This window comes from Carassius carassius, chromosome 1, assembly GCF_963082965.1.
Source record: "Carassius carassius chromosome 1, fCarCar2.1, whole genome shotgun sequence".
NCBI lineage: Eukaryota > Metazoa > Chordata > Actinopteri > Cypriniformes > Cyprinidae > Carassius > Carassius carassius.
In genome coordinates, this window is record NC_081755.1 from 51,459,695 (window position 1) to 51,487,413 (window position 27,719).

At 38.5% G+C, this 27,719-nt stretch overlaps 1 protein-coding gene across 2 annotated transcripts; it reads right to left on the bottom strand.

The window, feature by feature from the left end:
• Window positions 1-4: 4 nt before the first annotated feature.
• LOC132155679 (NACHT, LRR and PYD domains-containing protein 12-like) lies at window positions 5-22,253 on the bottom strand. 2 transcript variants are annotated; one of them, XM_059564471.1, is made up of 8 exons: window positions 22,175-22,253; window positions 19,714-19,858; window positions 17,849-17,935; window positions 9,840-11,699; window positions 9,316-9,489; window positions 4,633-4,806; window positions 2,130-2,176; window positions 5-753 (listed from the first exon to the last, which is right to left on the bottom strand). In XM_059564471.1, the coding sequence occupies exons 2-8, from the start codon at window positions 19,836-19,838 to the stop codon at window positions 212-214; spliced, it is 3,009 nt and encodes a 1,002-aa protein (XP_059420454.1). In that variant the 5' UTR covers window positions 19,839-19,858; window positions 22,175-22,253; the 3' UTR covers window positions 5-211. The 2 variants fall into 2 exon arrangements, with proteins under 2 accessions (XP_059420454.1, XP_059420410.1); XM_059564427.1 differs by having other exon boundaries at window positions 9,840-11,720.
• Between the last annotated feature and the right edge of the window lie 5,466 nt (window positions 22,254-27,719).

The following is a 27,719-nucleotide window of genomic DNA, read 5'->3' on the forward strand; positions in this document are numbered from 1 at the left end:
TGTTTACATCGTCGGGCTCCGCCCCTGGTGATCAGTTTACAATGTACATATTAAAGCAATTTTATTATTCTGTTTATTAAAGATTCAGAACAGTATGTGTGTCTGATATAGATTTATAACTTGTAGATGAAAAATAAATAAATAAGTGCAAACATAATAATGTGAGATTTGTGTGCGTATGAACACCAGAAAGAGGATTTCCAGAGTCTCTCTATTGTTTAATATCACACAGAGACACTGAGGATTCATAATAAACTGTAAATCCAGCACAGAGGGGTTCAGTGAATGTGGTGTTGAGTGTGTGTAAGTGTGTGAGTGTGTGTGTGTCAGAGACGCTGTAGAAGGACAGAGAGCCAGCCGACACGTCCACATACAGTCCTACTCTCTTAGAGGATGAACCGTCAGCAGGTATTTCAGTGCTGTTTTTATCGTGCCAGACAGTGAATCTGTCATCAGAGCAATCCAGACTCCAGGATTTGTCATTCCATCCAAACATACAGCCTTCTCTCACGCCTTTCCTGCTGATTCCTTTATATGAGACTGATATATCAGCATTATCTCCGCTCCATTCAGTCTCCCAGTAACAGCGTCCAGTCAGAGTCTCAACACACAGAACCTGAGGAACATCATCAAATCTCTCTGGATGATCAGGATACTGCTGATGCTCATACACATGTGTGATCCTCCTGTTCTCATCAGACAGCACGAGTCGAGTGTTTGCTGTGTTTGGATCCAGTGTGAGATCACAGGCCCCTGAACACAAGAAGACAGTGTGCATTTACAGCTTTGATTAGTCCAAACTGTCCTCATTATTCACAAAAGTCCTCACTAATAGTGAAAGCTGTTGAACAGCGACTAGTGATTGGGATCTCACTAGCAGTGCTGGTGCTAGACTTCTGGAGCCCCGAAACAAAACTGTGAAAACCCCGTCAGGCCTAAAACAGTGCAGAATAGTGTTGTGTAAAGCACTGGTTGTGGGGTTTTCATCTTTATTACTATATAACACTTCATACAATACAGACAGAATCAAAGCAGTAAGATATTATTAAGATTGTGCTGTAAACAGCTCTAACAAGCCAATAGTGTGTTTCTAGAGCTCATGTCAGCTCAGTTCGGTGACTGTATACTGTATATATATATATATATATATATATATATATATATATATATATGAGCTGAACTTGATGCTGACATATAGGAAAAACATATATATTGCACAGATGATTTTCTATCAAATTATGCACCTATCAATTTATATAGTTTATAATAATAATAATTATTATTATTATTTTGTGTGTGTGCGTGGTGCCCTCTACTGACCAGCTTTCACTGAAATACATATACGAATGTTTTGATTATTAATGTGTACTGACACAAACTAAAAATTATATTTCATCAGTGGACTAATGTTGATTTTTAATCAATTAATTGACTAAACAAGTTGTATATTAAAGTATGACCGGTTTAAGAAGTATCAAATTATTATTGTTTTGTTTTATAACATAACAGGTGAATTAAATTATGCATTATACAAAATTTTATTTTTTAAAGAAAATCTTTTAAATTTAAAATTCACCTGCTAGTTATGTTATTTATTAATATTATAGCATACAAACATTAAAGTAGTTTACTCAAAAAAAAAATACAGTAATGGTTTAAAATATTTACTGTAATCAGGAAATACAGGGACATGCTGTGAATTAAATTACAACAACACAGTTGTACATATTACAGTAACTGGCTGGAAACCCTGCTGTCAGTATTATGCTTTACAATTTACAGGAATTTGTTTTACAGTGTACACCTAGATTAGTGTTACTGTGACAGAAACTTGTACACATTCACTTGTTGAACATTTCCCAAACTATAATGCACGACAAAAATAAGTAAAATCAAGTGCAACATTTTTAAATAAGATAGGCAACCTTTGCATTATACCAAACTCTGGTCGTATTAAAATATTTTATGGCATGACAGCCATATCTGGTTCTTAAGAAAAAAGACAGGTTTATATATATATATATATATATATATATATATATATATATATATATATATAGTGTGAGAGAGAGAGAGAGAGAGAGAGAGAGCGAGTGTGTGAGATAAAGTGTGTGTATCTGTAGACCTACACTTTCGTGGTCCCGCTCTCATCCTGATCTCTCCTCCATGAGCCAAACTAAACACACAAACACACATTAATGAAGAGCTGCATCACTCACACACATTCAGTACGTCAGCATTAAGTCAAAAGTACCATCAGACACTGGAAAGTACAACCCGCATTCACGCAACATCAATCGGAGTATACTTCGACAGGCTACACATTTGTTTAAGGGATGGAATGATTACTGGTTTCATGATAAAATTCCCCTCGGTTTGTATTACCATTTCGTATTTTAATTATCATTATAACTGTACATGATTACCACGATTTGAACAGACGTCTTTTTACATTTTAAAAACAACATGATAATACTGATAGCAGTAATGTTTCACACCGTTACATCTCCAGTTCGACTGTATGCATACACTAGTGCAGAGGTTTCCAAACCACTGTGCCACGGCACACGAGTGCGGAAAATGATCAAAAACTTCCTCTCTCTGTTATGTTTCGTTATTACTATTTTAAATCAATTCTATTATTTATAGTTATGTCAGTTTGTGGCTAAACCTTGTCATGCCATTGGATCCTCAAACTATGTTCTGCAAACATACTTTTATTTGATTTTTTAATGTTACTCAGCTAAACGTTGACTAGTCTAGATGTTGCAATTGGTTTAATGACACTTCACTATGAATATATAACTGATCAAATTGTTTGCCTTGTTGCTTAATTATATATATATATATATATATATATATATATATATATATATATATATATACAACCCGAATTCCGGAAAAGTTGGGACGTTTTTTAAATTTTAATAAAATGAAAACTAAAAGACTTTCAAATCACATGAGCCAATATTTTATTCACAATAGAACATAGATAACATAGCAAATGTTTAAACTGAGAAAGTTTACAATTTTATGCACAAAATGAGCTCATTTCAATTTTGATTTCTGCTACAGGTCTCAAAATAGTTGGGACGGGGCATGTTTACCATGGTGTAGCATCTCCTTTTCTTTTCAAAACAGTTTGAAGACGTCTGGGCATTGAGGCTATGAGTTGCTGGAGTTTTGCTGTTGGAATTTGTTCCCATTCTTGCCTTATATAGATTTCCAGCTGCTGAAGAGTTCGTGGTCGTCTTTGACGTATTTTTCGTTTAATGATGCGCCAAATGTTCTCTATAGGTGAAAGATCTGGACTGCAGGCAGGCCAGGTTAGCACCCGGACTCTTCTACGACGAAGCCATGCTGTTGTTATAGCTGCAGTATGTGGTTTTGCATTGTCCTGCTGAAATAAACAAGGCCTTCCCTGAAATAGACGTTGTTTGGAGGGAAGTATATGTTGCTCTAAAACCTTTATATACCTTTCAGCATTCACAGAGCCTTCCAAAACATGCAAGCTGCCCATACCGTATGCACTTATGCACCCCCATACCATCAGAGATGCTGGCTTTTGAACTGAACGCTGATAACATGCTGGAAGGTCTCCCTCCTCTTTAGCCCGGAGGACACAGCGTCTGTGATTTCCAACAAGAATGTCAAATTTGGACTCGTCTGACCATAAAACACTATTCCACTTTGAAATAGTCCATTTTAAATGAGCCTTGGCCCACAGGACACGACGGCGCTTCTGGACCATGTTCACATATGGCTTCCTTTTTGCATAATAGAGCTTTAGTTGGCATCTGCTGATGGCACGGCGGATTGTGTTTACCGACAGTGGTTTCTGAAAGTATTCCTGGGCCCATTTAGTAATGTCATTGACACAATCATGCCGATGAGTGATGCAGTGTCGTCTGAGAGCCCAAAGACCACGGGCATCCAATAAAGGTCTCCGGCCTTGTCCCTTACGCACAGAGATTTCTCCAGTTTCTCTGAATCTTTTGATGATGTTATGCACTGTAGATGATGAGATTTGCAAAGCCTTTGCAATTTGACGTTGAGGAACATTGTTTTTAAAGTTTTCCACAATTTTTTTACGCAGTCTTTCACAGATTGGAGAGCCTCTGCCCATCTTTACTTCTGAGAGACTCTGCTTCTCTAAGACAAAGCTTTTATAGCTAATCATGTTACAGACCTGATATCAATTAACTTAATTAATCACTAGATGTTCTCCCAGCTGAATCTTTTCAAAACTGCTTGCTTTTTTAGCCATTTGTTGCCCCCGTGCCAACTTTTTTGAGACCTGTAGCAGGCATTAAATTTTAAATGAGCTAATTAAGTGGATAAAAGTGTAAAATTTCTCAGTTTAAACATTTGCTACGTTATCTATGTTCTATTGTGAATAAAATATTGGCTCATGTGATTTGAAATTCCTTTAGTTTTCATTTTATTAAAATTTAAAAAAACGTCCCAACTTTTCCGGAATTCGGGTTGTATATATATATATATATATATATATATATATATATATATACAGACTGAACCCAATATTGTTTGCACTAAAATGTCTCAATGTATATTTTGGTGAGTTTAACTGGTACGTTTACTCCATACTTTGGGCTTCAGTGTTTGACATACTTGAGTATCTGTAGTTTATAGTCTGGATCCTGCTGTTTGTGTCTGAGCAGCTGGACTCCTGATGGTCCTGGGTGATTGTAGCTCAGATCCAGCTCTCTCAGGTGTGAGGGGTTTGAACTCAGAGCTGAAGACAAATAACCACAGCCTTCCTCTGACACCATACAGCCAGACAACCTACAGACACAATCAATCAGATCATGTGCAGTCACACACAGTCAGATCATCTACAGACACACACAGTCAGATCATCTACAGTCACACACAGTCAGATCATCCACGGACACACACAGTCAGATCATCTACAGTCACACACAGTCAGATCATCTACAGACACAAACAATCAGATCATGTGCAGTCACACACAGTCAGATCATCCACAGACACACAGAGTCAGATCATCCACAGTCACACACAGTCAGATCATCTACAGACACACACAGTCAGATCATCTACAGTCACACACAGTCAGATCATCTACAGACACACACAGTCAGATCATCTACAGACACACACAGTCAGATCATCCACAGCCACACAGAGTCAGATCATCCACAGTCACACACAGTCAGATCATCTACAGACACACACAGTCAGATCATCTACAGACACACACAGTCAGATCATCTACAGTCACACACAGTCAGATCATCTACAGTCACACACAGTCAGATCATCCACAGTCACACACAGTCAGATCATCTACAGACACACACAGTCAGATCATCTACAGTCACACACAGTCAGATCATCTACAGTCACACACAGTCAGATCATCCACAGTCACACACAGTCAGATCATCTACAGACACACACAGTCAGATCATCTACAGTCACACACAGTCAGATCATCTACAGTCACACACAGTCAGATCATCCACAGTCACACACAGTCAGATCATCTACAGACACACACAGTCAGATCATCTACAGACACACACAGTCAGATCATCTACAGACACACACAGTCAGATCATCTACAGTCACACACAGTCAGATCATCTACAGACACACACAGTCAGATCATCTACAGACACACACAGTCAGATCATCTACAGTCACACACAGTCAGATCATCTACAGACACACACAGTCAGATCATCTACAGACACACACAGTCAGATCATCTACAGACACACACAGTCAGATCATCCACAGTCACACACAGTCAGATCATCTACAGACACACACAGTCAGATCATCCACAGTCACACACAGTCAGATCATCTACAGACACACACAGTCAGATCATCTACAGACACACACAGTCAGATCATCTACAGACACACACAGTCAGATCATCCACAGTCACACACAGTCAGATCATCCACAGACACACAGAGTCAGATCATCCACAGACACACACAGTCAGATCATCCACAGACACACAGAGTCAGATCATCTACAGTCACACACAGTCAGATCATCTACAGACACACACAGTCAGATCATCTACAGTCACACACAGTCAGATCATCTACAGACACACACAGTCAGATCATCTACAGTCACACACAGTCAGATCATCTACAGACACACACAGTCAGATCATCTACAGTCACACACAGTCAAATCATCCACAGACACACAGAGTCAGATCATCTACAGACACACACAGTCAGATCATCTACAGACACACACAGTCAGATCATCGACAGTCACACACAGTCAGATCATCCACAGTCACACACAGAGTCAGATCATCTACAGACACACACAGTCAGATCATCTACAGACACACACAGTCAGATCATCTACAGTCACACACAGTCAGATCATCTACAGACACACACAGTCAGATCATCCACAGACACACACAGTCAGATCATCTACAGTCACACACAGTCAGATCATCCACAGTCACACACAGTCAGATCATCTACAGTCACACAGAGTCAGATCATCCACAGTCACACACAGTCAGATCATCTACAGTCACACACAGTCAGATCATCCACAGTCACACACAGTCAGATCATCTACAGTCACACAGAGTCAGATCATCTACAGACACACACAGTCAGATCATCCACAGTCACACACAGTCAGATCATCTACAGTCACACAGAGTCAGATCATCCACAGTCACACACAGTCAGATCATCTACAGTCACACACAGTCAGATCATCCACAGTCACACACAGTCAGATCATCTACAGTCACACAGAGTCAGATCATCCACAGTCACACACAGTCAGATCATCTACAGTCACACAGAGTCAGATCATCTACAGACACACACAGTCAGATCATCCACAGACACACACAGTCAGATCATCCACAGTCACACACAGTCAGATCATCCACAGTCACACACAGTCAGATCATCTACAGACACACACAGTCAGATCATCCACAGACACACAGTCAGATCATCTACAGACACACACAGTCAGATCATCCACAGTCACACACAGTCAGATCATCCACAGACACACAGAGTCAGATCATCCACAGACACACACAGTCAGATCATCCACAGTCACACACAGTCAGATCATCTACAGTCACACACAGTCAGATCATCTACAGACACACACAGTCAGATCATCCACAGTCACACACAGTCAGATCATCTACAGACACACACAGTCAGATCATCTACAGACACACACAGTCAGATCATCTACAGTCACACACAGTCAGATCATCTACAGACACACACAGTCAGATCATCTACAGTCACACACAGTCAGATCATCTACAGACACACACAGTCAGATCATCTACAGTCACACACAGTCAGATCATCTACAGTCACACACAGTCAGATCATCCACAGTCACACACAGTCAGATCATCTACAGTCACACACAGTCAGATCATCTACAGTCACACACAGTCAGATCATCCACAGACACACACAGTCAGATCATCTACAGACACACACAGTCAGATCATCTACAGTCACACACAGTCAGATCATCTACAGTCACACACAGTCAGATCATCCACAGATAGGGCACAGGTACTGGGGGGCGGGGGGGGGTGCTAGATCACTGACAGGGAGCTGGGCGATTAGGGCTCCAGACTCAATCTTCCCACTAGTCGCTCTTTTGTGATTAATATTCTCAGTTGCTCTCAGGAGCACTTTTTTGATTTTTGCTACAACATGGGATTAATCATTGCATGCTGATGAACTTTTATCATACTTTATAGTTATTATTTGTGATTTGAATTTTGTGAACGGGAGTCCCTCTTTTGCTCTGTTATATTCAGATAATTTCACTTTCGATTTCGCGATCTTGTTATGTTTTACAATAAAATTAAATTACATCTACACACCTTTCACTTTTTAAGAATAAAACAAAAGATGGATTCATTATTATTTTTTCATTAAAAATCACAACAACATTAAAAAAAACATACAATGACAACCTACCTTACAAAATGTTTATTAAAAAAAAAGAATGAGATGAGGCATGGCATAAACCACATGCTGTATTATATAATCATTAATAAATTACAAAACATTTAGCAAACACTGAGGAAAAAAAGAACTAAAAGAGAGCCTCCATGGCATAATGTGAGGTAAACAGAAAAGATAAGTTTTCAAAATGAAAACAAAAAGAAAAGTCAAACTAAACTCTCTGCTGGTGACAGCTTGCAAAAATAGCAACATGTTCACCTTCTCTGGTTTAAGAAGTGGTCTTTTACTTTAGCGTAAAACCATCCATCGTTTCCTCAATATTTGCTGCTTTCAGCTTCGCGCTCGTGCTGAAAACCAGGCTCTCCAGGTGAAGCGCTGCACAGATGCCATTTGATGTTTCTGCTTCTGAGTTGAGCAGCTGGTCTATTTTTGAACTATTTTTGAGCGACTGCTCACACAATTTTGTCACATAGGCAGATAAAACGGTCGCAGTCTGGAGTCTTGCAATTAAATATAACCAAAACAGGCTATCATTACTTTTTATATAAAATAAATATAAATAAAACTCGCCCACTCGGTTTCGTATTAGTCTTTAATTTTGTAGTTCATATGAAAAGGTGCATTTATTTCTATTCGCCTAGTCACTAGCACTGTATATTAATAAATATTTGAAATGTCTTATTTCCCTCCAACACATTCGTTATCACTTTGCCGATGCTTTGATTTCTTTATGCATATTAAAATTATGGTTAATATATTATTATATTAATACATTTAATATAATGTGCGACTAGCTGACTAGAAAAATCTTCATTTTTTAAATAAAATGCTATATTGACATTATGAAAATGCAACAGCTTGGTTCAGATGATTTACAGACACACACAGTCAGATAATCCACACACACACACACACACACACACACACACACACACACACACACACACACACACACACACACACACACACACACACACACGTTTGTTTTTGTGAAAAGTGTGTTCATCCCATAGGTGTAATGGTTTTTATACTGTACAAACTGTATATTCTCTGGCCCTACACCAACTCTACACCTAACCCTAACCCTCACAGGAAACATTGTGCATTTTTACTTTCTCAAAAAAACTCATTCTGTATGATTTATAAGTGTTTTGAAAAATGGGGACATGGGTTATGTCCTCATAAGTCACCCTCTCCTTGTAATACCTGTGTCATACCCATGTCATTATACAGAGTTGTGTCCTGATATGACACAAAAACACATATCACATTGTGATCAGTTGTCTGTAAATGATCTCTTATATGTTCTTATTACCTCAGTATCTGCAGCTGACAGTTTGCACTCTTCAGTCCATCAGAAATAATCTTTACACCAGAGTCCTGCAGGTCATTGTTACTCAGATCCAGCTCTGTCAGGACACAGTTTGAGGATTGAAGAGCTGAAGACACAATTTCACAATGCTTTTCTGAGAGACCACAGCCCGAAAGTCTAGAAGAGATGCAGAAAAAAAATAATAACAATAACAAAACAATAAAGACATTTACAGAGAGTTTCCTAGATCAAAGCAAATTTTTATGAATAATTAGTGAAGATCAATTGTGATAATGCTATATTATTATTATCATTAATAATACCACTAATTTAGTTAAGTTAGTTTAGTTAACTAATTAGTTAAAAAAAGTCTCAGTCTTGAAGCTTTACTGATCAATGGTGTCGACCGCCCTTTCCTGCAGCTGCTCTTCAATCTCTGATTGAAATCTCATATTTAAGAGCGTTTATTTTAAAGGTTCCAGATTCATTATTAAATACGACACTTTAGTTAAAGATGAAACACTCACAGAGCTTTTCTGCAGTTGATCACAGCTGGTATCAGTCGTCTTCTCCCCTCAGCTGATGTGTTGTATTTCATGAGGTTCAGTTCATCCAGTGTCTCCTCTGACATCTGAAGCATGTAAGCGATTATTGAGCAGCGAGCAGCAGAGAGTTTCTTCTCTGAGTGTTTGTCTGATTTCACAAACTCCTGAATCTCTCTGAACAGAGTCTGATCGTTCACCTCCAGCAGACAGAGGAACAGACTGATGGATCGAGCAGCTGAGAGACGATAACTATCATGTGCATCTCTGATCATCTCTTTAATGTCCTGTGTGGTTTCTCTGATGCTCTGTGATCTGTTCTGTGTGTGTGTCAGTAGATCCTGTAAGAGTCTCTGATTGGACTCCAGTGAGACGCCCATCAGGAACCGCAGGAACAGATCCAGACCTCCATTCTCACTCCTGAGAGCTTTATTCACTGCTGATCTCAGTAGATTATACAGAGAGACTTTAAATCTGTAAGATCTGAATTCATGCAGAAAAAACTGCAGCGGCTCCATGCTCTTCATTAAATAGCAGTAAATGACATAGAAAGCAGCGAGAAACTCCTGAAAGCTCAGATGAATGAAGCTGTAAACTTTCCTCTGATGAATCACAGGTTCCTGCTTAAAGATCCCAGAATACACTGAGGCGTCAGTGACGTCTATGCCGCTCTCAATCAGGTCCTCCTCATAGAACATCACATTGCCCTTCATCAGCTGTTTGAAAGCCACTTCAGCAAGTTTCACAATCACTTCTCTGTTGGACGGCAGGAGTTTCTCTGGATCTCTCTCTTCATACTTCTGCTTCCTCATGTTGATCTGAATCAGCAGGAAGTGGATGTACATTTCAGTCAGAGTTTGAGGGATTTCTGCTCTCAGATCTTCTTCCAGGAGCTTCTGAAGCACAGTGGATGAGATCCAGCAGAAGACGGGGATGTGGCACATGATGTGGAGGCTTCTTGCTCTTCTGATGTGTGAGATGATTCTGCTGGCTTGATGCTCATCACTGATTCTCTTCCTGAAATATTCCTCCTTCTGAGGCTCAGTGAATCCCTGAATTTCTGTCAGACGGTGGATGTATTTGGAGGGGATCTGATTGGCTGCTGCTGGTCTGGAGGTGATCCAGATGAGAGCAGAGGGAAGCAGCTCTCCTTTCATGAGCTTTGACATCAACACAGCCACTGATGAAGTCTCAGTCACATCACAAACTTTCTGAGCGTCTGAAAACATCAGTGTGATTCTGCTTTCATCCAGACCATCAAAGATGAACACAACGTTACACTCCCCATAAATCTGTGAGTCCAGATCTTGAAGTTCAGGATGAAAGTCCAGCAGAAGTCTGTGAAGACTGTACTGATGATCTCGGATCAAGTTCAGCTCTCGAAATGGAAGCACAAATATGAAATCTACATCCTGATTGGCTTTTCCCTCGGCCCAGTCCAGAATGAACTTCTGCACAGAGACGGTTTTTCCGATTCCAGCGATGCCTTTAGTAAGAACAGTCTTGATCTGCTCTTTCTCCTCACATCCTGCTTCAGCGGAGGCTTTAAAGATGTCATTGCAGTCGATTGGAGCGTCTTGTGAGTGTTGTGTTCTGGCTGTTTTCTCCATCTGTAAAACCTCATGTTCTTCATTCACTCCTTTTCTCTCTCCATCTGTGACGTAGAGCTGTGTGTAGATGCTGTTCAGTCCCTCACATAATCTCTCATACTTGTTCCTCATGCTGGTTTTGAGCTGGTCTTTGACTCTCTGTAGTTCATCATTCACTGGTTGGATATGTTTATTCAGGGACGCTGTAACGCTCGTCTTGTTCTGACAGAAGACAGAGGAGACTCCTCGAGAGATGCTTCTGTCTCGATACGCTCTGCTGACATATCAGAAGAACAACAGATAAAACATATCTAAAAGTAAAGGATGTATACAAATCTAAATCAGTTCACACTGCTATATATTCATTCTTTGTTCACCCGCTGTCCGCTTAGAATATTTTTTTTCTAATTTATATCTAATTTCCAGAATCTCACATTAAAATTTCTGCTACAGAAAGAGGGAAATAGCATATACAATTTTAAGTTTCAGTTCAGAAACGGTTCTGGTGGGACGCGTGACCCAGCGCTGTGAGTATATTGTACCCTGCCTCTTTAAAGGGATACTCCACCCCAAAATGAAAACACTCCATCTGCCATCAGACGTGCAATCTGGGTTATATGAAGCGACAGGAACACTTTTTAAGTGAAGAAAACAAAAATAACGACTTTTTTCTCTAATTCCTTTGCTCTTCTGTATCATCTGCACCACAAGGATGTGCTGTTTTCTTTCACATCAAAGCTAAATACATGTAGAAACAGTGCTTCCTCGTGTGTGGACAATACAGAAGAGCATACACAACATGCAGTGATATGGAGAGACACACAGGGGAGACCGTTGACAGAGGAATTATTGAAAAAAGTCAATATTTTTGTTTTCAAAAGACGAATAGAGCTTTTATGGGTTTGAAACGACATGGGGGTAAAGTGATTAATGACAAAAAAAAATCATTTGGGGTGGAGTATCCCTTTAATTACTGAGCACACTGTTTCCCATGATGCACACTCCACTGACACGCAGCATCCCGTCTTTAACTGCCAAAAACATCTTTTTCCTCGACTGTACACTTATCAGTTATCAGTCTTTTGATACCTGTGCATGTTGTCTTGTCTGACTGTACATGTACTGGCAGCGCGCAGCTCCTGACGCCACTAAATTATATTATATTTGTCGCATATTGTCACTTCAACTTGGACCACTAAATAAATGGACTGCTAATGTTATGAGTGTAAGCCCTCCTCCCTGGATCCGTACTGCCACTCCTCGTTCTTGCTCCAAGAGAGAGTCTTGAACCCAGGTCTCTGTTTAAAATGGGAATGTTCTCATGATTTACAAGTAGTTGAAAACATTAGAGATATTGTTAGTAATCAGCTGGACAGAAAATATAACACTAGCCTAGTGGTTTTTGGATATTTTACTGCAAATATCTTATAAATTGTACCTTTAATATAAATGGACAGGGAAATGTTAAGCAAAACTGGAACCAGAATCAGAATCGGAAAATGTTGTACAATACTCAACCCTACATAGCACACAATCAGTTGTCAGAATGCACATATTTACCCCGAAATAGGTACATGTTAGTACCTTGGAGCAGTAATTCATACCCTAATATGTAGGCCTACCCATTAGGGGTAAAAAAGAACAAAAATGTCTGTTTTAGGGTGCTGTTCCAGTGACAAGCTGTTGTAGCCAAAAAAAAAAGCAATTGTGGCCCCTTTTTTCTTTATATAGCCTTAACATCCACAACAATTTCTGAAACCACAGACAACCCTATTATTTGTATGACCATCACATAAAAATGTCTAAATCCATTGAATTAGTCTGGGGTCGTGGAAAATAATTAAAGCTTACTTCTCTCTTGCACTCCTCCTTCTTCACTTTCCCTTTTCTTCATTTCTCACAATATTTCTGTCTCTCCCTTCTTTCTTGTACCTCTCTCTTCTTCACCAACAGGTCTACTGTTATCAACAGAACTGTGTCCACATTATTTCAGTTTGTTTGAACAGAATGTTATCTTAATGTTAATGATGTGGGGGCAGTCGGTGTGTGTGTGTGTTCACAGTGTGTGTGTGTTCACGGTGTGTGTGTGTGTGTGTGTGTTCACAGTGTGTGTGTTCACGGTGTGTGTGTGTGTGTGTGTGTTCACAGTGTGTGTGTGTTCACGGTGTGTGTGTGTGTACTCTTGGAGAGGGAAAATGAAGAGCACAAATTCTGAGTATGGATCGCCATATACAAATACACTACCAGTCAAAAGTTTGTAAGATTTCTTATGTTTTTTTTTTGTTTGTTTTTAACAGAAGTCTCTTCTGCTCACCACAGCAAGAGTGGAAATATTGTGAAATATGTTTACTATTTAAATTAACTGCTTTCTATTTGAATATATTTTAAAATGTAATTTATTTCTGTGATGTGCAGCTGTATTTTTAGCATCATTCCTGTTACTCATTATTTTTGTGTTGCTCTCTGATCAAGCTCCCTCCCTCTCTATCCCACATGGATATCTGTCTTTGCTTAAAAAAAATGTATGTAACTTTAGATTCGATATTGATGTCCTTTAGGACAGTATTCTGAATGATGATGAAAAACGTTTTGAAAAATGGCGCCGCAGTGTGTGGCTCGCCGTTTACCTTTGCTGGGATTATTGCTAATTTGCCTGTTTCTACTGCTTGTCACTCGAAATGTGTCACCGTTGCTGGTGTATGACCGCCTGACTTTGTTAAGTATATGTAACTCTGTGGAGAAAGTGCCGATCTATGGCTCTGTTGGTCAGTCAGCCACGCTGCCGCCTTTCATCGCGTCCATACCTGCCTATCTATGGCGTGAACCCTGCCTGCCACTCCGCAGAAATCGCCGCAGGAAACGCGGGAAGAGAGGCGGAATACGTGTCAGGCTCAGAGCGTACCTGACATCATCCTCCACCTGCGATCGGGGTCATCCGTGTTTTGGGTCGTCAGCTGGGTTCATCGGCTGCAATGTGCGTTCTTTGGCATGCAATTACCGGTGGCTCCGGTCGATTGTACCGGGCTCCGAGTGCCCATCTCCCCGCTACTGGAACAGGAAGCGCTCCTCCAAGCGAGGCTGCGTGCTTGGGAATCTCCGCCCGCTCAGTCGTGCTTCCCAACGGACTGAAAGGCGCTCAATTCACATGGCGCTGATCAACACTAGGTCACTTACAAATAAGACTTTTATATTGAATGACTATTTTATGACAAACGCTCTGGACTTTTTGTTGTTGACGGAAACATGGTTGAAACCAGGTGATGACAGCGCCTTCTCGGAGCTCCTCCCCCCTGGCTGCTCTTTCTACAACTCCCCACGAGTGTCAGGTCGAGGCGGTGGGCTGGCCACGCTCTTCAAAAATGAGTACAGATGCCGGTTACTACCTGCACTTGTCTATAATAGTTTTGAACTTCAGCTGTTTGTGGCTGATCTAGATTATCCTGTATTGTTTGCAGTTATTTATCGCCCACCAAAGCCAAACAAAGATTTTATGCACGAGTTCTCTGAGTTTTTAGCTGATGTTGTTCCTAAATATGATAAGCTTTTGGTTTGTGGGGATTTCAATATCCATGTGTGTTGTCCCTCAAACCCACTTGCTCATGATTTTAAAACTCTTTTAAGTTCTTTTGGCTTAAATCAATGTGTGGAAGGTCCGACACATCAACTTGGCCACACGTTGGATCTCATTATTTCACACGGGCTCTCAGTTTCACTTGAAGAAATAACAGAATCTGGTATCTCAGATCACTTCCCCATTAGATTTGAGATCAGTATTCCACCACCCACTAGTAAACCTGTCTCCTCAGCCTCTAGGCGCCGCTGCATCACACCCTCTGTAGGTGTAGAGTTTGCTTCTGTGTTTATGGGCTCACAGTTTTATGCTATGAATGGTCTGGTCTCTCCTTCATCCCCAGATAATATTCTTTCTGTGTTTCTCTCCACAAGCACTGAAATTCTAGACTCTATTGCCCCTTTTCGGACTAAATCTATTAAACCTAAGGTGGATCCTTGGCTAAATGACACCACAAGGGCCCTTAGGCAACACTGTAGGCAAGCCGAACGAAAGTGGAAAAAGGACAAATTATTTTCTTCACTAGGTTTATTAAGAGACAGCCTAGCCACATACCAGAAGGCTGTGAAGGCGGCGAAGATGCACTATCTTTCTTCAGTCATAAATAGCAGTTGTCATGAACCTAGAGTTTTATTTAATACCATTAACTCTGTGTTGAATCCATGCACCTCTGATCCGACAGAGGTTTCAGTTAGTACATGTGAGAAATTTCTTGGTTATTTTACGGACAAAGTAGCAGCTGTCAGGCAAAACTGCAGTGCTAATTTTAACGTGTTTGTACCTGCTGCTCCGGTGCTTTCTGCTGTTTTTGAGGATTTTAAGCCAGTTTCACTTACACTGCTTTCTGAGGTAGTGCAGCACATGAAACCCACCAACTGTCCGTTAGACATTGTCCCAGCCAGGATAGTGAAAGAAGTTTTTAATACCGCCATTGGGTCAAGTTTACTCACTTTAATTAATTTGTGTCTTAGTCTAGGTTGTGTCCCAGCTGCATTTAAACATGCTGTGGTCAGGCCCCTACTTAAGAAACCAAATCTTGACCCTTCAGTGTTATCTAACTTTAGACCAGTTTCTCATCTGCCTTTTCTGTCAAAGGTTTTGGAAAAAGTTGTTTTTATACAGTTACAAGCCTTTATGCAGAAAAATTCTGTCCTCGAAAAATTTCAGTCTGGTTTTAGATCACGTCACAGTACCGAGTCTGCACTGCTAAGAGTACATAATGATATTGCCTTGTCTGTGGATGCCGGGAGTCCTGCTGTGTTAGTGCTTTTGGACCTCACAGCAGCGTTCGATACGGTGGACCATGCAGTCCTCCTCTCTCGTCTTGAGCATTGTGTGGGCATTCGAGGTTTGGCACTTCAATGGTTTAGCTCCTATTTAGCAGATAGGAGCTTCTCTGTTATGATTGGTGAATGCTCCTCGTCGGCTGCTCCTCTTTCTTGTGGGGTACCCCAGGGTTCAATTCTTGGCCCAATCTTGTTTTCTTTATATATGTTGCCGTTAGGGAGTATTATAGGAAAGCACAATCTATCCTTTCACTGTTATGCTGATGACTTGCAGATTTATTTGCCTTTAAAACCGAATGATAATGTCTCACTAGACTCCCTACTTAGTTGTATCGATGATATTAGGATGTGGTTGTCACAAAATTTTCTTAGTTTAAATAATGAAAAAACGGAGTGTATCATCTTCGGCAACCCAAACGGTTCAGCGGTGACTTTGGGGGCTTTGGCTCCATACCTTAAGCCTGCTGTCAGAAATTTAGGGGTTACTTTTGATTGCGACATGAAATTTGACAAGCAAATCAGCAATATTGTCAAAATGAGTTTTTTTCAGCTTCGTCTTCTAGCTAAAGTTAAGCCTTTTCTTAATAGGCATGATCTAGAAAAGGTGATTCATGCTTTTATTAGTTCGAGGTTGGATTATTGTAATGCTCTCTATGTAGGTTTAAGTCAAGGCTCTATTGCACGACTTCAACTTGTGCAAAATGCTGCCGCTCGGTTTTTAACAAATACACCTAAGCGTGTACACATTACTCCTGTCCTCTATTCCTTACACTGGCTTCCAGTACAGTTTAGAATAGATTTTAAGATTTTGTTGTTCGTTTTTAAGGCCCTAAATGGCCGAGCACCGGAGTACATAAGTGAGATTTTAACCCTGCGTGAGCACAGCCGGTCGTTACGGTCTTCAAATCAACTGGTTTTAGAAGTCCCAAGGTCAAAGTACAAGCGTTGGGGTGATCAGGCGTTTGCAGTTGCTGCCCCAAGACTTTGGAACAAGTTACCCCCTGATATCCGTACAACTGCAGATGAAACTCTTTTTAGGTCTAAACTTAAAACCCACCTGTTTAGGATGGCTTTTAATACATAGTAGTGGTGACACAATTTCCCTCTTGCTGTTTTCTTTTTTGTTATATGTATTTATTGTATGATATGATGTTTATTGTATTCTATGATGTGAAGCACTTTGGATACCTGACAGTTGTTGTAAAGCGCTATACAAATAAATGTTGATTGATTGATTGATAATGGGGTGCTAACCGATACTAGCAGTTTAATACTCAACTAGGTTAATAAAGACACAACTATCCAGCATATTTACAGATGAAACAGATCGACCGTGCTCCCGATGGCCAGTCTGGGCCTGTTTGTATTACGGGGTTTAATCAGCGAGTTACGTTGTTGTTTGGGAAACGCAGGAGAGCCCTGGGAATGCAGACCTCTACATTGAGTCTGTTTTTGACTTCCAGCTTATCAGTTCAATCATCACTTCATGTTTACCCTCACCTGGGGTCAGAGGTCACTAGATCATTATTGAATTTAGGAGGATCTTACTGCGTGGATCTGTCACTCTTCAGAGACACACTGCTGGGATCCGGAGAAGAAGATCTCTTCCTCTTCCTCGTCCTCATCCTGAAGATCCTGACAAACACACAGAAATCAATCTTCCTTTAGTTCTGTCTGCTGTTTCACTAATTATAATCAGGGCTTCAAGAATAACTGATAGAAGTATAATGGTCATGTGATTATCAATTAGTTGTGTCTGAACGCTGTGAATAACACATTTCTAAGGACAAAACACATTTACAGCAGAAAAAAAACATGTTTACAGCCTGGTGCAATAAAAAAAAGTTAATGTTTCCCTTCATGACAACTGTGAGGGGGTGAATTTATAATTCATGTGTTTAAATTATATTAAGACTTAAAGTTCTGCATAATTAAGGGCGTGGCCACTTGAGTGACAGGTGGATTGCCGCTGCTGACACATCTAGGTGGGCGTGGCTTCAGCAACCAGCTCCCGCCTTTTTGCCCATTTTCGATTGTCCAGTTGAGTCGATGCCAAGATGGCGACGAGCCGCTCTGCCCAATTTGAGCTTCACAAAAGCTCTTCAGGATTCTACGGGTGACGTCACGGACACTACGTCCATGTTTTTATACAGTCTGGTTTATGGTTTATATTTAGAAATGGTATTTTTAACTGTTGGAGCAGCAAAATATAATTTATGTTAAAAATGAAAGAATGTGTGTATCTCAAACCTTGTGCAAGTTAACATTTTGTGCTTTTATTTTTGTTTATCATTTTTAATTTAGTAAATTAATTCTGCTTTGCTTTAATGGCAAGCAATCCATTATTTTTTGTTTTAAATGTAATGCTAATATTTTACCTTTTTTTCCACTTAAACAGGATTAATATGTTTTATAATTAGGGCTGGGTAATGTTTTTTTATTTTTATAAATGTTTTTTTTAAATGACGTCAATTCAACACTGATTCACAAAAGCCATGAATCGATCTTTTTCCGGTATTTATTTCAACAAACGTTTAAAAGAAGATCTGATTAATGTGAATCTTATCATTAGTCTCCCTCTTATTTACCTTGTGCATGCGCAATATATTACTATTTAGCAATCTTAAGACTCAATTTATCAATGCCACTACTACAACAAACAACACATATTAATAAATCTTTATTTTTAAAGGAATAAATCACATTTGTTTTCTTTTTTAATTTATCAGTAAACCTCTGTTATGCAGCACTTAGTTTGCCAAACAATAAAAGGGTTTTTCATTTGATTAGGATAAAAATAAATGATTTTATGCCTTCATCTGATTACCAGAAAAATTAAGAAAATTGTATATGCCCCATTATTGTTAAAAAAATGACCCTATACAAAAAAAGATAAGGTTTAAAATACAGCCCTGTGGCTCTTTATTTATTTTTATAAAATCACCATTTGTAAAATGATGTTTACTGTTCAATAGCATTTGTATTAAAACTTTATTCAATGAATGTAATAAAATATAAATAAATCAAGAGTCTAATCGAATCGAGATATTGAATATGTTCAGCTCATATTCTCCAAAAGTGATGTGGAGAGACACAGAGGAGACAAATTGTCCAACAAAGTCGTTTTTGTTTTATTAGTGTACAAAAGTATTGTCGTCGCTTCATAATGTTGCGGTTGAAACACTGATGGCAGATGGATTATTCTGACGTTGTCTTTCATACTTTTCTGGACCTTGATTCTATTATTTATTGGCAGTCAATGGGACAGACACAGGCCTCCCAGTTTTCATCTAAAATATCTTAAATTGTGTTCCGAAGAAGAACAAAGCTTTTACGAGCTTGGAACGACATGATTAATGACAAAATGTTCATTTTGGGGTGGAGTATCCTTCTAAGACTGGATTATATCTCACCTGGGGTCAGACGTCACCGGAGCATCGCTGAGGTCAGAAGGAAGACCTCTGCATCTGTCACTCTTCAGAGACACACAGCTGTGATCAGCAGATGAAGATCTCTCACTGCTCTCTCTGTTCTCCATTATGAGAAACTGATTCAGATCTGCAGATGGAAACCATGAAGTGCTGCTTTACTGACTGCAGTGAAGAAGATCATCAGTATCTGAGCTCTCCGATGCTCTTGTGTCTTAATGAACATATTTCACTTCAGCAGCAGAAGAAAAGCATGAATCTGTTCAGAGCTCGCTGTGTTTCTGCTGTTGTAACCTGACGTCACTGACACATATCAACTTACTGATCATGCTATCTAATTATTTTCAGAGCTGCTGCAATCAAAATAGATTATTTAAAAAAATTATTCAAATTAATGCTCACCCAAATTTTATTTGATTTATTTAGGTTTTATTTATTTTTCTAAGTGAAAAGGGTGGAAGTGTCTCTTATTTGTATATTATATTTATTAGTCTATAGATAAATAAGTCAATTATATGAGGCCAGCAATCGTAATTCTTTAGATATCACACAGTCATAACTGAAGAGAGAGAAAGAGAGACTGAGAGAGAGAGAGAGAGAGAAACTGGGTGATATTTAATATTGGACATCTGCATGTTAATGCAAATATTATTGTAATTTTTTAATGTTATGTTTCCCTCTTCTAAAAGTTTAAAAGTTACCTCAGCGCCATCATTCAAATATCACAAACCAGACACTTTAATAAGAGTCTGTTTTATAGCAGAAATTAGGGGTGTAACGATTCACTCGTTTTCTCGATGCATCGATTACAAACCCTGACGATTCATATGCATCGATCTTGAAACATGATTTTTGAATCGTGAATCACCGATCTTGGACAGCAATCGATTCAAAATGCTAAGAATCGAATGAATCGCGATTTCTATAGCGATTCAATGCTTTCAAAATGTATACACATTAAATTACTACACGCACGAATTGATGGAGATCTTGAAGAGTGTTCGTGAATCCTCTTATCTGTCCTTCACGCGCTCCACTGTTTACCGACTGAGACTGTCACAGGATTGCGCTCGCGCTCCGTTCGTCTCTGACGCAGCTGACGTGTGATCTATAGGACTCGTGGCCAGTAATGCTAACGTGAAGTAGTTTTACTTTTCTGTAGTTTGTCAATGGCTCTCTGCATCTTACCGACGGAGTTATCGGAGCCGTCAACAGCTGTGTTTATTGCATGGACGGAGCAGAAATGTAAGTGTCTAAATCATACGCACAGATCCATTGAATGATAAATGTTTTTAAACAATGCAGATGAACGAATATAGGAAGGAAACCATTAACAACGACCTTGAAACAAGAGCGCGAGATTTATCTGATAATATGCATGAAAGTAGCGTTTGTTTCATTAGCAAACGTTTTCTCTCAGAATCATTCGCTGATGGAGAGGAAAAGTTAAATAGAGATGAAGACGTTTTCACACTGAAAGAGAAGCGATCTCGCTCTCATAGACGTGCCAGGCTATATCTGCAGCTAAACTGAATAAAAGCAGAATGAACTGATGAAACTAAAAAAAAAAACACAAACAATTTATGAATGATGCAGTGCTAATTGACATTTATTACAGTACAGAAACTATAAAGTATATTTTCTACCTTATTCTGTGCAGAAAATTTTAATAATTGCTAATTAAATGTAGCCTAGTATATAAAACAATCAAAAAATTGCCATTAGGAAAAAAATATATATTACAAATGATTGATTATTGTCCAGCAGTGTATTTGATTTATTACAGCTAATTAAAAGTAATTTAAAAAAGAAGATAATTCCTTGTAGAAAAATAATAATAATAATCATAATAATAATAAACTAGCATTTAATAATGGACAAAAGTTTTTTTTTTTTTTTTCTAACCTATGGTTCTCTAACCATAAATGCTACTGTAATTTGCCCCCTGACTAAGCATTTAAAGAATTTAGTAGAAGCATTTAAATAATCCCGTGAATGCACTTAAAGAATGCAGAATCGAATCGTTATAATCGAATCGAATCGAATTTAATTGTGAATCGAATCAAATTGAATCGTTCTAAATTTGCAAAAATCGTTATTGAATCGAATCGAAAACCTATGAATCGTAATCGAATCGAATCGCTGCCTTGCCAAAGATTCACAGCCCTAGCAGAAATACATTTGTTAGTCAGAATCAAACGCAGTAAAATTGATCTACATAAAATCGTGTTTCTCTCCTCCTCTGGTCGCCTACTTTTCTGATTGTATCCGTCAATGAATCTCATCTGAGAGCAGAATCTCTCTCATTATAATCCTGAAGATGAACCAGTGCAGTTTCATCCACTTCTACAAGCGACACAAATCACTAAATGTGTTAAAAGTTTAAAGACCGGATTAAACACTTCAATAATATGCGCTTCTATCAGAAGCCGAGAAAGGAACTTACCTTAATGTGATGTTTATAACAACCTTTAAGTCTTCAAAACGTCCGCATGTTCCTTTCGAGTTTACTTTCGGTTTCGAATCAGAGAAGTGAAGAATGCGCATGAGCAGAAAACATCCTCTTCTTCTGTGATTCGCGGCAGAACAGACGCTTTAAAGACGCATTGCTGCCCTCCTCAGTCCATCTGAAGAACTACGCTTAGTAGCTGATATCCTCAGATAAAGTGCAGCTCGGGGTAAGAGTTAATAACAGTTTTTGCTGTTTCATAGCTCTTAGTGCTTGGAATCGATGTTAAAGTGAGTGATGGTTCTCTGATGGGATGCAGTGATGTGAACGTGCTTTATGATCAGTGTTGGGCTATGATGCATGACTTAGTAATGAGACCTGATGCAACACAGTGCAACAAAATATGGTAAAGCACTGTAATCCATGATTTTTACCACCCCAACCCCATAATAATCACAATAACTCATGAGCATCAGTTCTGATAATATTCTTTTTAATTGTTGAGCATTTTTTTAAAGTACAAATTAATCTTGAGCTCTAGGATGAACTGAAAAATGGCATCACCACAGTCCCCTGGGGACTTTGTATAATGGCAAAACATACACATAATGAAACGCAAAATTAAGTAAGTAGGCTACCAGTCAAAGATTTTTAACAGTAAGTTTTTTGATGTTTTTAAAAAGACGTCTTTTCTGCTCCCCAAGCCTGCATTTATTTGATCCTAAGAATAACAAAAGCAGTAATATTGTGATTTATGTTTCCTGTTTAAATTAACTGCTTTCTATTTTAATATATTTTTAAAATATAATGTATTCCTGTGATGCAAAGCTGAGTTTTCAGCATCATAACTCCAGTCTTCAGTGTCACATATATCGAATATTAGCAATAATATCAGAATAATTTTGACGACAATGTAAAAATGTGAAAATATTGGGGATATCGAATGTTTCAAATTCAAGCATACTTTCCCGAAAGAATGCAACGAACATCCAAAAATAAAACACGTAACTCCGGACTGCTCCAGACTACTACGAGAGCTTTCATGAGAGCGGTTGCCAGATAACAAGAGTTTAAATCTACGAATCAGAGCTTCGCTGTTACAATGATACATTTTCTGCCCAGTGTTTGCTTATTTTTTGCAATATGGGAACTATGCACTTGTGCTAACTCCTGATTGTGGAAGCACTGCCGACGATGATCTGAAAACACTAACAAGCTGGAGTTTAGCGATCTTATTATATATTAAAAGTTACATCTAGTCACAAATAGCATGTCTTTTTTTTATTAATCTATCATCCCTGATATGCAATGCAATACAAAAGGGGCTATCATTCTTTATCATTTACCAGTCAAATTCTTAACTAAGACAAGATGAATAAAAAAAATAATAAATAAAAAAATCTGTATTAACTTAATGCTGGAAAGACCTTAAGGATTTCATGAAGGGGAAAGTGAAAGAGTATTTTACTTGCCCAACCGGACAATTAACCTGATAAAAATTTTAATAACAAACAATGAAACTGATTCTGATTTTACTACATTCAGTGTAAACAGTGACTAATAACGGATAATGTATAGACAGTATCGGGATCGTGTCAGTTGTCTGACTCGCGGAGAAATCAACACTATAAGCACAAGAGCACACACAAAGAAACATGAACAAACATACTGCGGTAGAAACAATATAAATATTCTATATAATATATGCAACATCACACCCGACTTTCAGCTCGACTGCAAATGTGATATTGATTTTATACAACTTCAGTTAAATAAACAAGTAATATTAACTTACATTTTAGAGACATTGTGGATAGTTTTTGCTCCATTTCTCTAACAAAAGTAGTTCTAAGCAAAGCCACAGCAGAACAGTCGCACATCTCCGAGAAACACACAAGTCTTTTCGTTACTAAATTATTCATTTTTGAACAAGTTAATGATTCAGTGAGCCATTTATAAAAACAATTACTTGCTTCATTTATTGAATGAATCAGCCTTTTGAATGAATCGGTTGAATCAATGATTCACTCATTAAGACAGTGACTTGCCACCACCTACTGGTGGTTTAATATCATATTTAAAAGTATCATTGCATTTTTCCAACATTTCATATTTGTATGTCAAAAAGTAAAACAGGAATCTAATAACATTATTTATGCATTTGGACAGATGGGGTTTGTTGACACTGATTTCATTTGAATAGTAACAACCATATAGTGTCTTATTATTCTAACTTAATGTATTGATCAGATTTAAGAATTCAACGTATATGGACTCATGTTAATCAGTTTAGGAAAATATTTTCCTTTATAAAGTTAAAAAGTGCAGCAATAAATTTTATTATATCAAAAATATGCTGATTAAAGTAATACCTGATAGAGCACCAATGAGACTGTTTCACAAATAAATACATAAATTACATTTGTGCCAAAAAAAAAGTTATTCCCCTGAACAAATAACTTTTTTACTCCGACCAGTGAATGATTGATTTACTTGTCTGAAGGAAAAGCTCATTTAAAAGCTTAATGTCGAGCACTGATAAATATACGTACGTTTAATCATTTCAGCTTTACAAGCTAAGGTTAGCTTAGAAAGTGTTCACATAGCCTAACGTCAGCAGCCGTGCGGGACAACTTCAGAAAAGGTTTAAAGGTGCCATCTGTCATATCTGGCAAAAAAATCAAGTCATACTCCACATTCCATACCAGATGGGGGCAGTATGCCTCAATAAAGTGAATTGGTCTACTCTAGAGTAACAAACGAGAAACGGCATAGTCTCTATGCTCCGCCCCTACCTTCACAACAACCCTAGAGCATAGCCGAAGCCTATAAGACAGCGGTTCTCAATTGCAGTCCTCGCGCCCCACTGCTCTGCACATTTTGAACGTTTCTCTTAGAGCTTCAGACATTTGTTCTATTCGAACATAAGTGCCCTGCGAAGTGAACATCACAGGATATTCAGCCATGATTCCAGTTTGAAGTGAACGCAGCTATATGTTCCAATCAAAGTGCATTGAAGTGTGCAGGACGTGAATTTAAATTGTATTGATTTACAGAGGTATATGATGTCACAGTTGTCCATGTTTAAAGACGCTGCACAGCACAAATCAGTGAACGAATGTTTCGATGTGAGGTAAACTTCAACAGTTTTCCCCTGCTCAGAGAGTAGGGAGCAATGAACATTTGAAAAACAGTTCTTGCACGAAGTTCATTTCTAACGAGCTGATTATCTGAATCAGGTGTGTTAACAAAGAGAAACATGCAAAATATGCAGAGCAGTGGGGCGCGAGGACTGGAAATGAGAACCGCTGCTATAAGAGGACGTTTTGCCTCCAGAGGAACATTGGGTGATTTCAAGTGATTTTGAAACATGACATCTTCAAGCTACTCCCCTTCACCTTTACCAGTGAATATGTTCATATTCGTTTTGTTCATATTATATTGAGTTGTATATACACATTATTTGAATTAAATTAATTTGACAGACAGCATTCTGTCAACATCATTGGTCAACATCAGACAGCTGATGTTGACCAAGCTAGCGCCAACCAACGTAACCAGAGCTGCCAACTCTCAAGCATTCACCGTGAGACACACGCAATTGACTCTTTTCACACGCTTTCACACCACACATCAATTTTCTCACGTACAGAAAAACCACGAAGCAAAGAGGACACAGAGACCAACAGACTAGACAGAGCAGGTTACTTATGATATAAAAAAATGGGTAAGTTATAGCTAGCTAATTATCAAACGCAGCTACGGTTAGCCATCGCTAACATTAGCACGTTTATAGAACAGCCTTCGATACATTTCTATGTTATAACTTCCCGAAAAAAAAATACACAAACATATAAAACAAACTTCTAGCGAAATACTAACAGCATCTAACTTACCAATCCAAAAGAAAAGTTGCAAGTTCGGTGTCGAACCTCATTTCTTTCAGGTCCATCAGTTGTCTTCAGCGATTGAAAGCAGTGCCGATGTTTACTCTGGTTCGGCTCCTTTTCTTATCGGATTTGATTTGTGATTCCGAGCGCGGTTGTTTCCCTGTAGCGGGTGGTGGTCTCTTGCCAAGAGCTTCAGTCATCCTTCCACTCTCTTCCCTGAACTGAAATGAAGTAGTGGGTTGTACTTTCCACACGATTGACATCAGGTTCAGGTATGCCCACAAGCCGTGCGAGTTATTCGTGTATTGCAGGTTGGCTGGTGGTTATGTTGCCCGCATACCGCCTCCCATGGCCGAAACTGGTATTACGACACCTGTCGGGCCGGGGCTAGTAATGCTACTGCTAATTAAGGTTGATATCTCTGCAGCACTATAACTTGACATTTTTTTAATGACATTTTCGCCCTTATTTCTTCTCATACTTTTGATGCGTGTAGGTCATTTTTTGTATATTTTTACCTCAATTTTTGCACATGGCACCTTTAAAAAAGTAAACTTCATCAAATGTAAGCATTAGGAGATAAACAGTAGTTAAGTTAGCTATAATGTCTAATAATATAAAAGAATAAATACCTTTTCGACCAAACAAAAGTGAAAACTCAAGGCCTTGTCTGAGGAAATCACCGGATGACCGTTAACTGTCATTAGCGGCTGAGCGTTGCCATGGATACATGCCGCGTGCCCTAAAGTGACGTCATTCGGTCATGTGCTCATCTGATCGACAGCTGCTTGAATCCTATCTCCAGTGTGCCTATGTTACTTTTTTTTATTAGAGCTCTATGTAGTATAGCAGTCTTAAATGCAATAACTAAAATAATTTATTTCCTAAATAACTTTTCTTGTTGGCTTACCAACAGTTTATACAATACAAGTTTATTTATATAGCACAAATAAACAGTTTAATACGTAAATGAAAATAATTAATTTATTTGTCTTACCTGTGTTATTTTCACTTTCTTTTCTTCATGTTTTCCTTGACATTCACTCTTTAACATTCTAGTAGAGCTCCTGGGATGCAAACATATTTTCTTCATTCATGCATAAACCTAATTGTAGCTATGTTCAATTACATTATTGAAAGGCATCATGATTTTGATGTTTAAATGCTGAAAACAGACTCCTGATTTAATGACATTTTTCATTACAGAAGTTACTCCTATTTTCTTTTTCCAGAAATGAAAATTATCAATTTAACAATGTAATATGTAGTGTAACTGTTTCAGTGACTTTATTCAAGTAATAAAGTTCAGATCTGAGACGAGAAAGAGAATCTTCCCCCGGAGGCGGGTTTATTTCAGGTTATCATAGCACCCAAATGAAAGAAAATACAGTTATTGTTTTTTTATTTCTTTTTTTTTTTTATGAAACCTCTTTTGTTCACAGTTTCTACACCTACACCACAGCTAATACAGCACATTAAAATTAGTGATAATATCTGCAAAAACACCATTTTTTTATTCATTAATGACAGTATGATTTTCAGTCACTGGTTAAACACACATGGACCTGCTTTTCATATTTAGGCAGTAAACACTAGTACAGTAACTATGAATATAAAGTGACCTTTTACTCACTGAACTATATACAGTACAG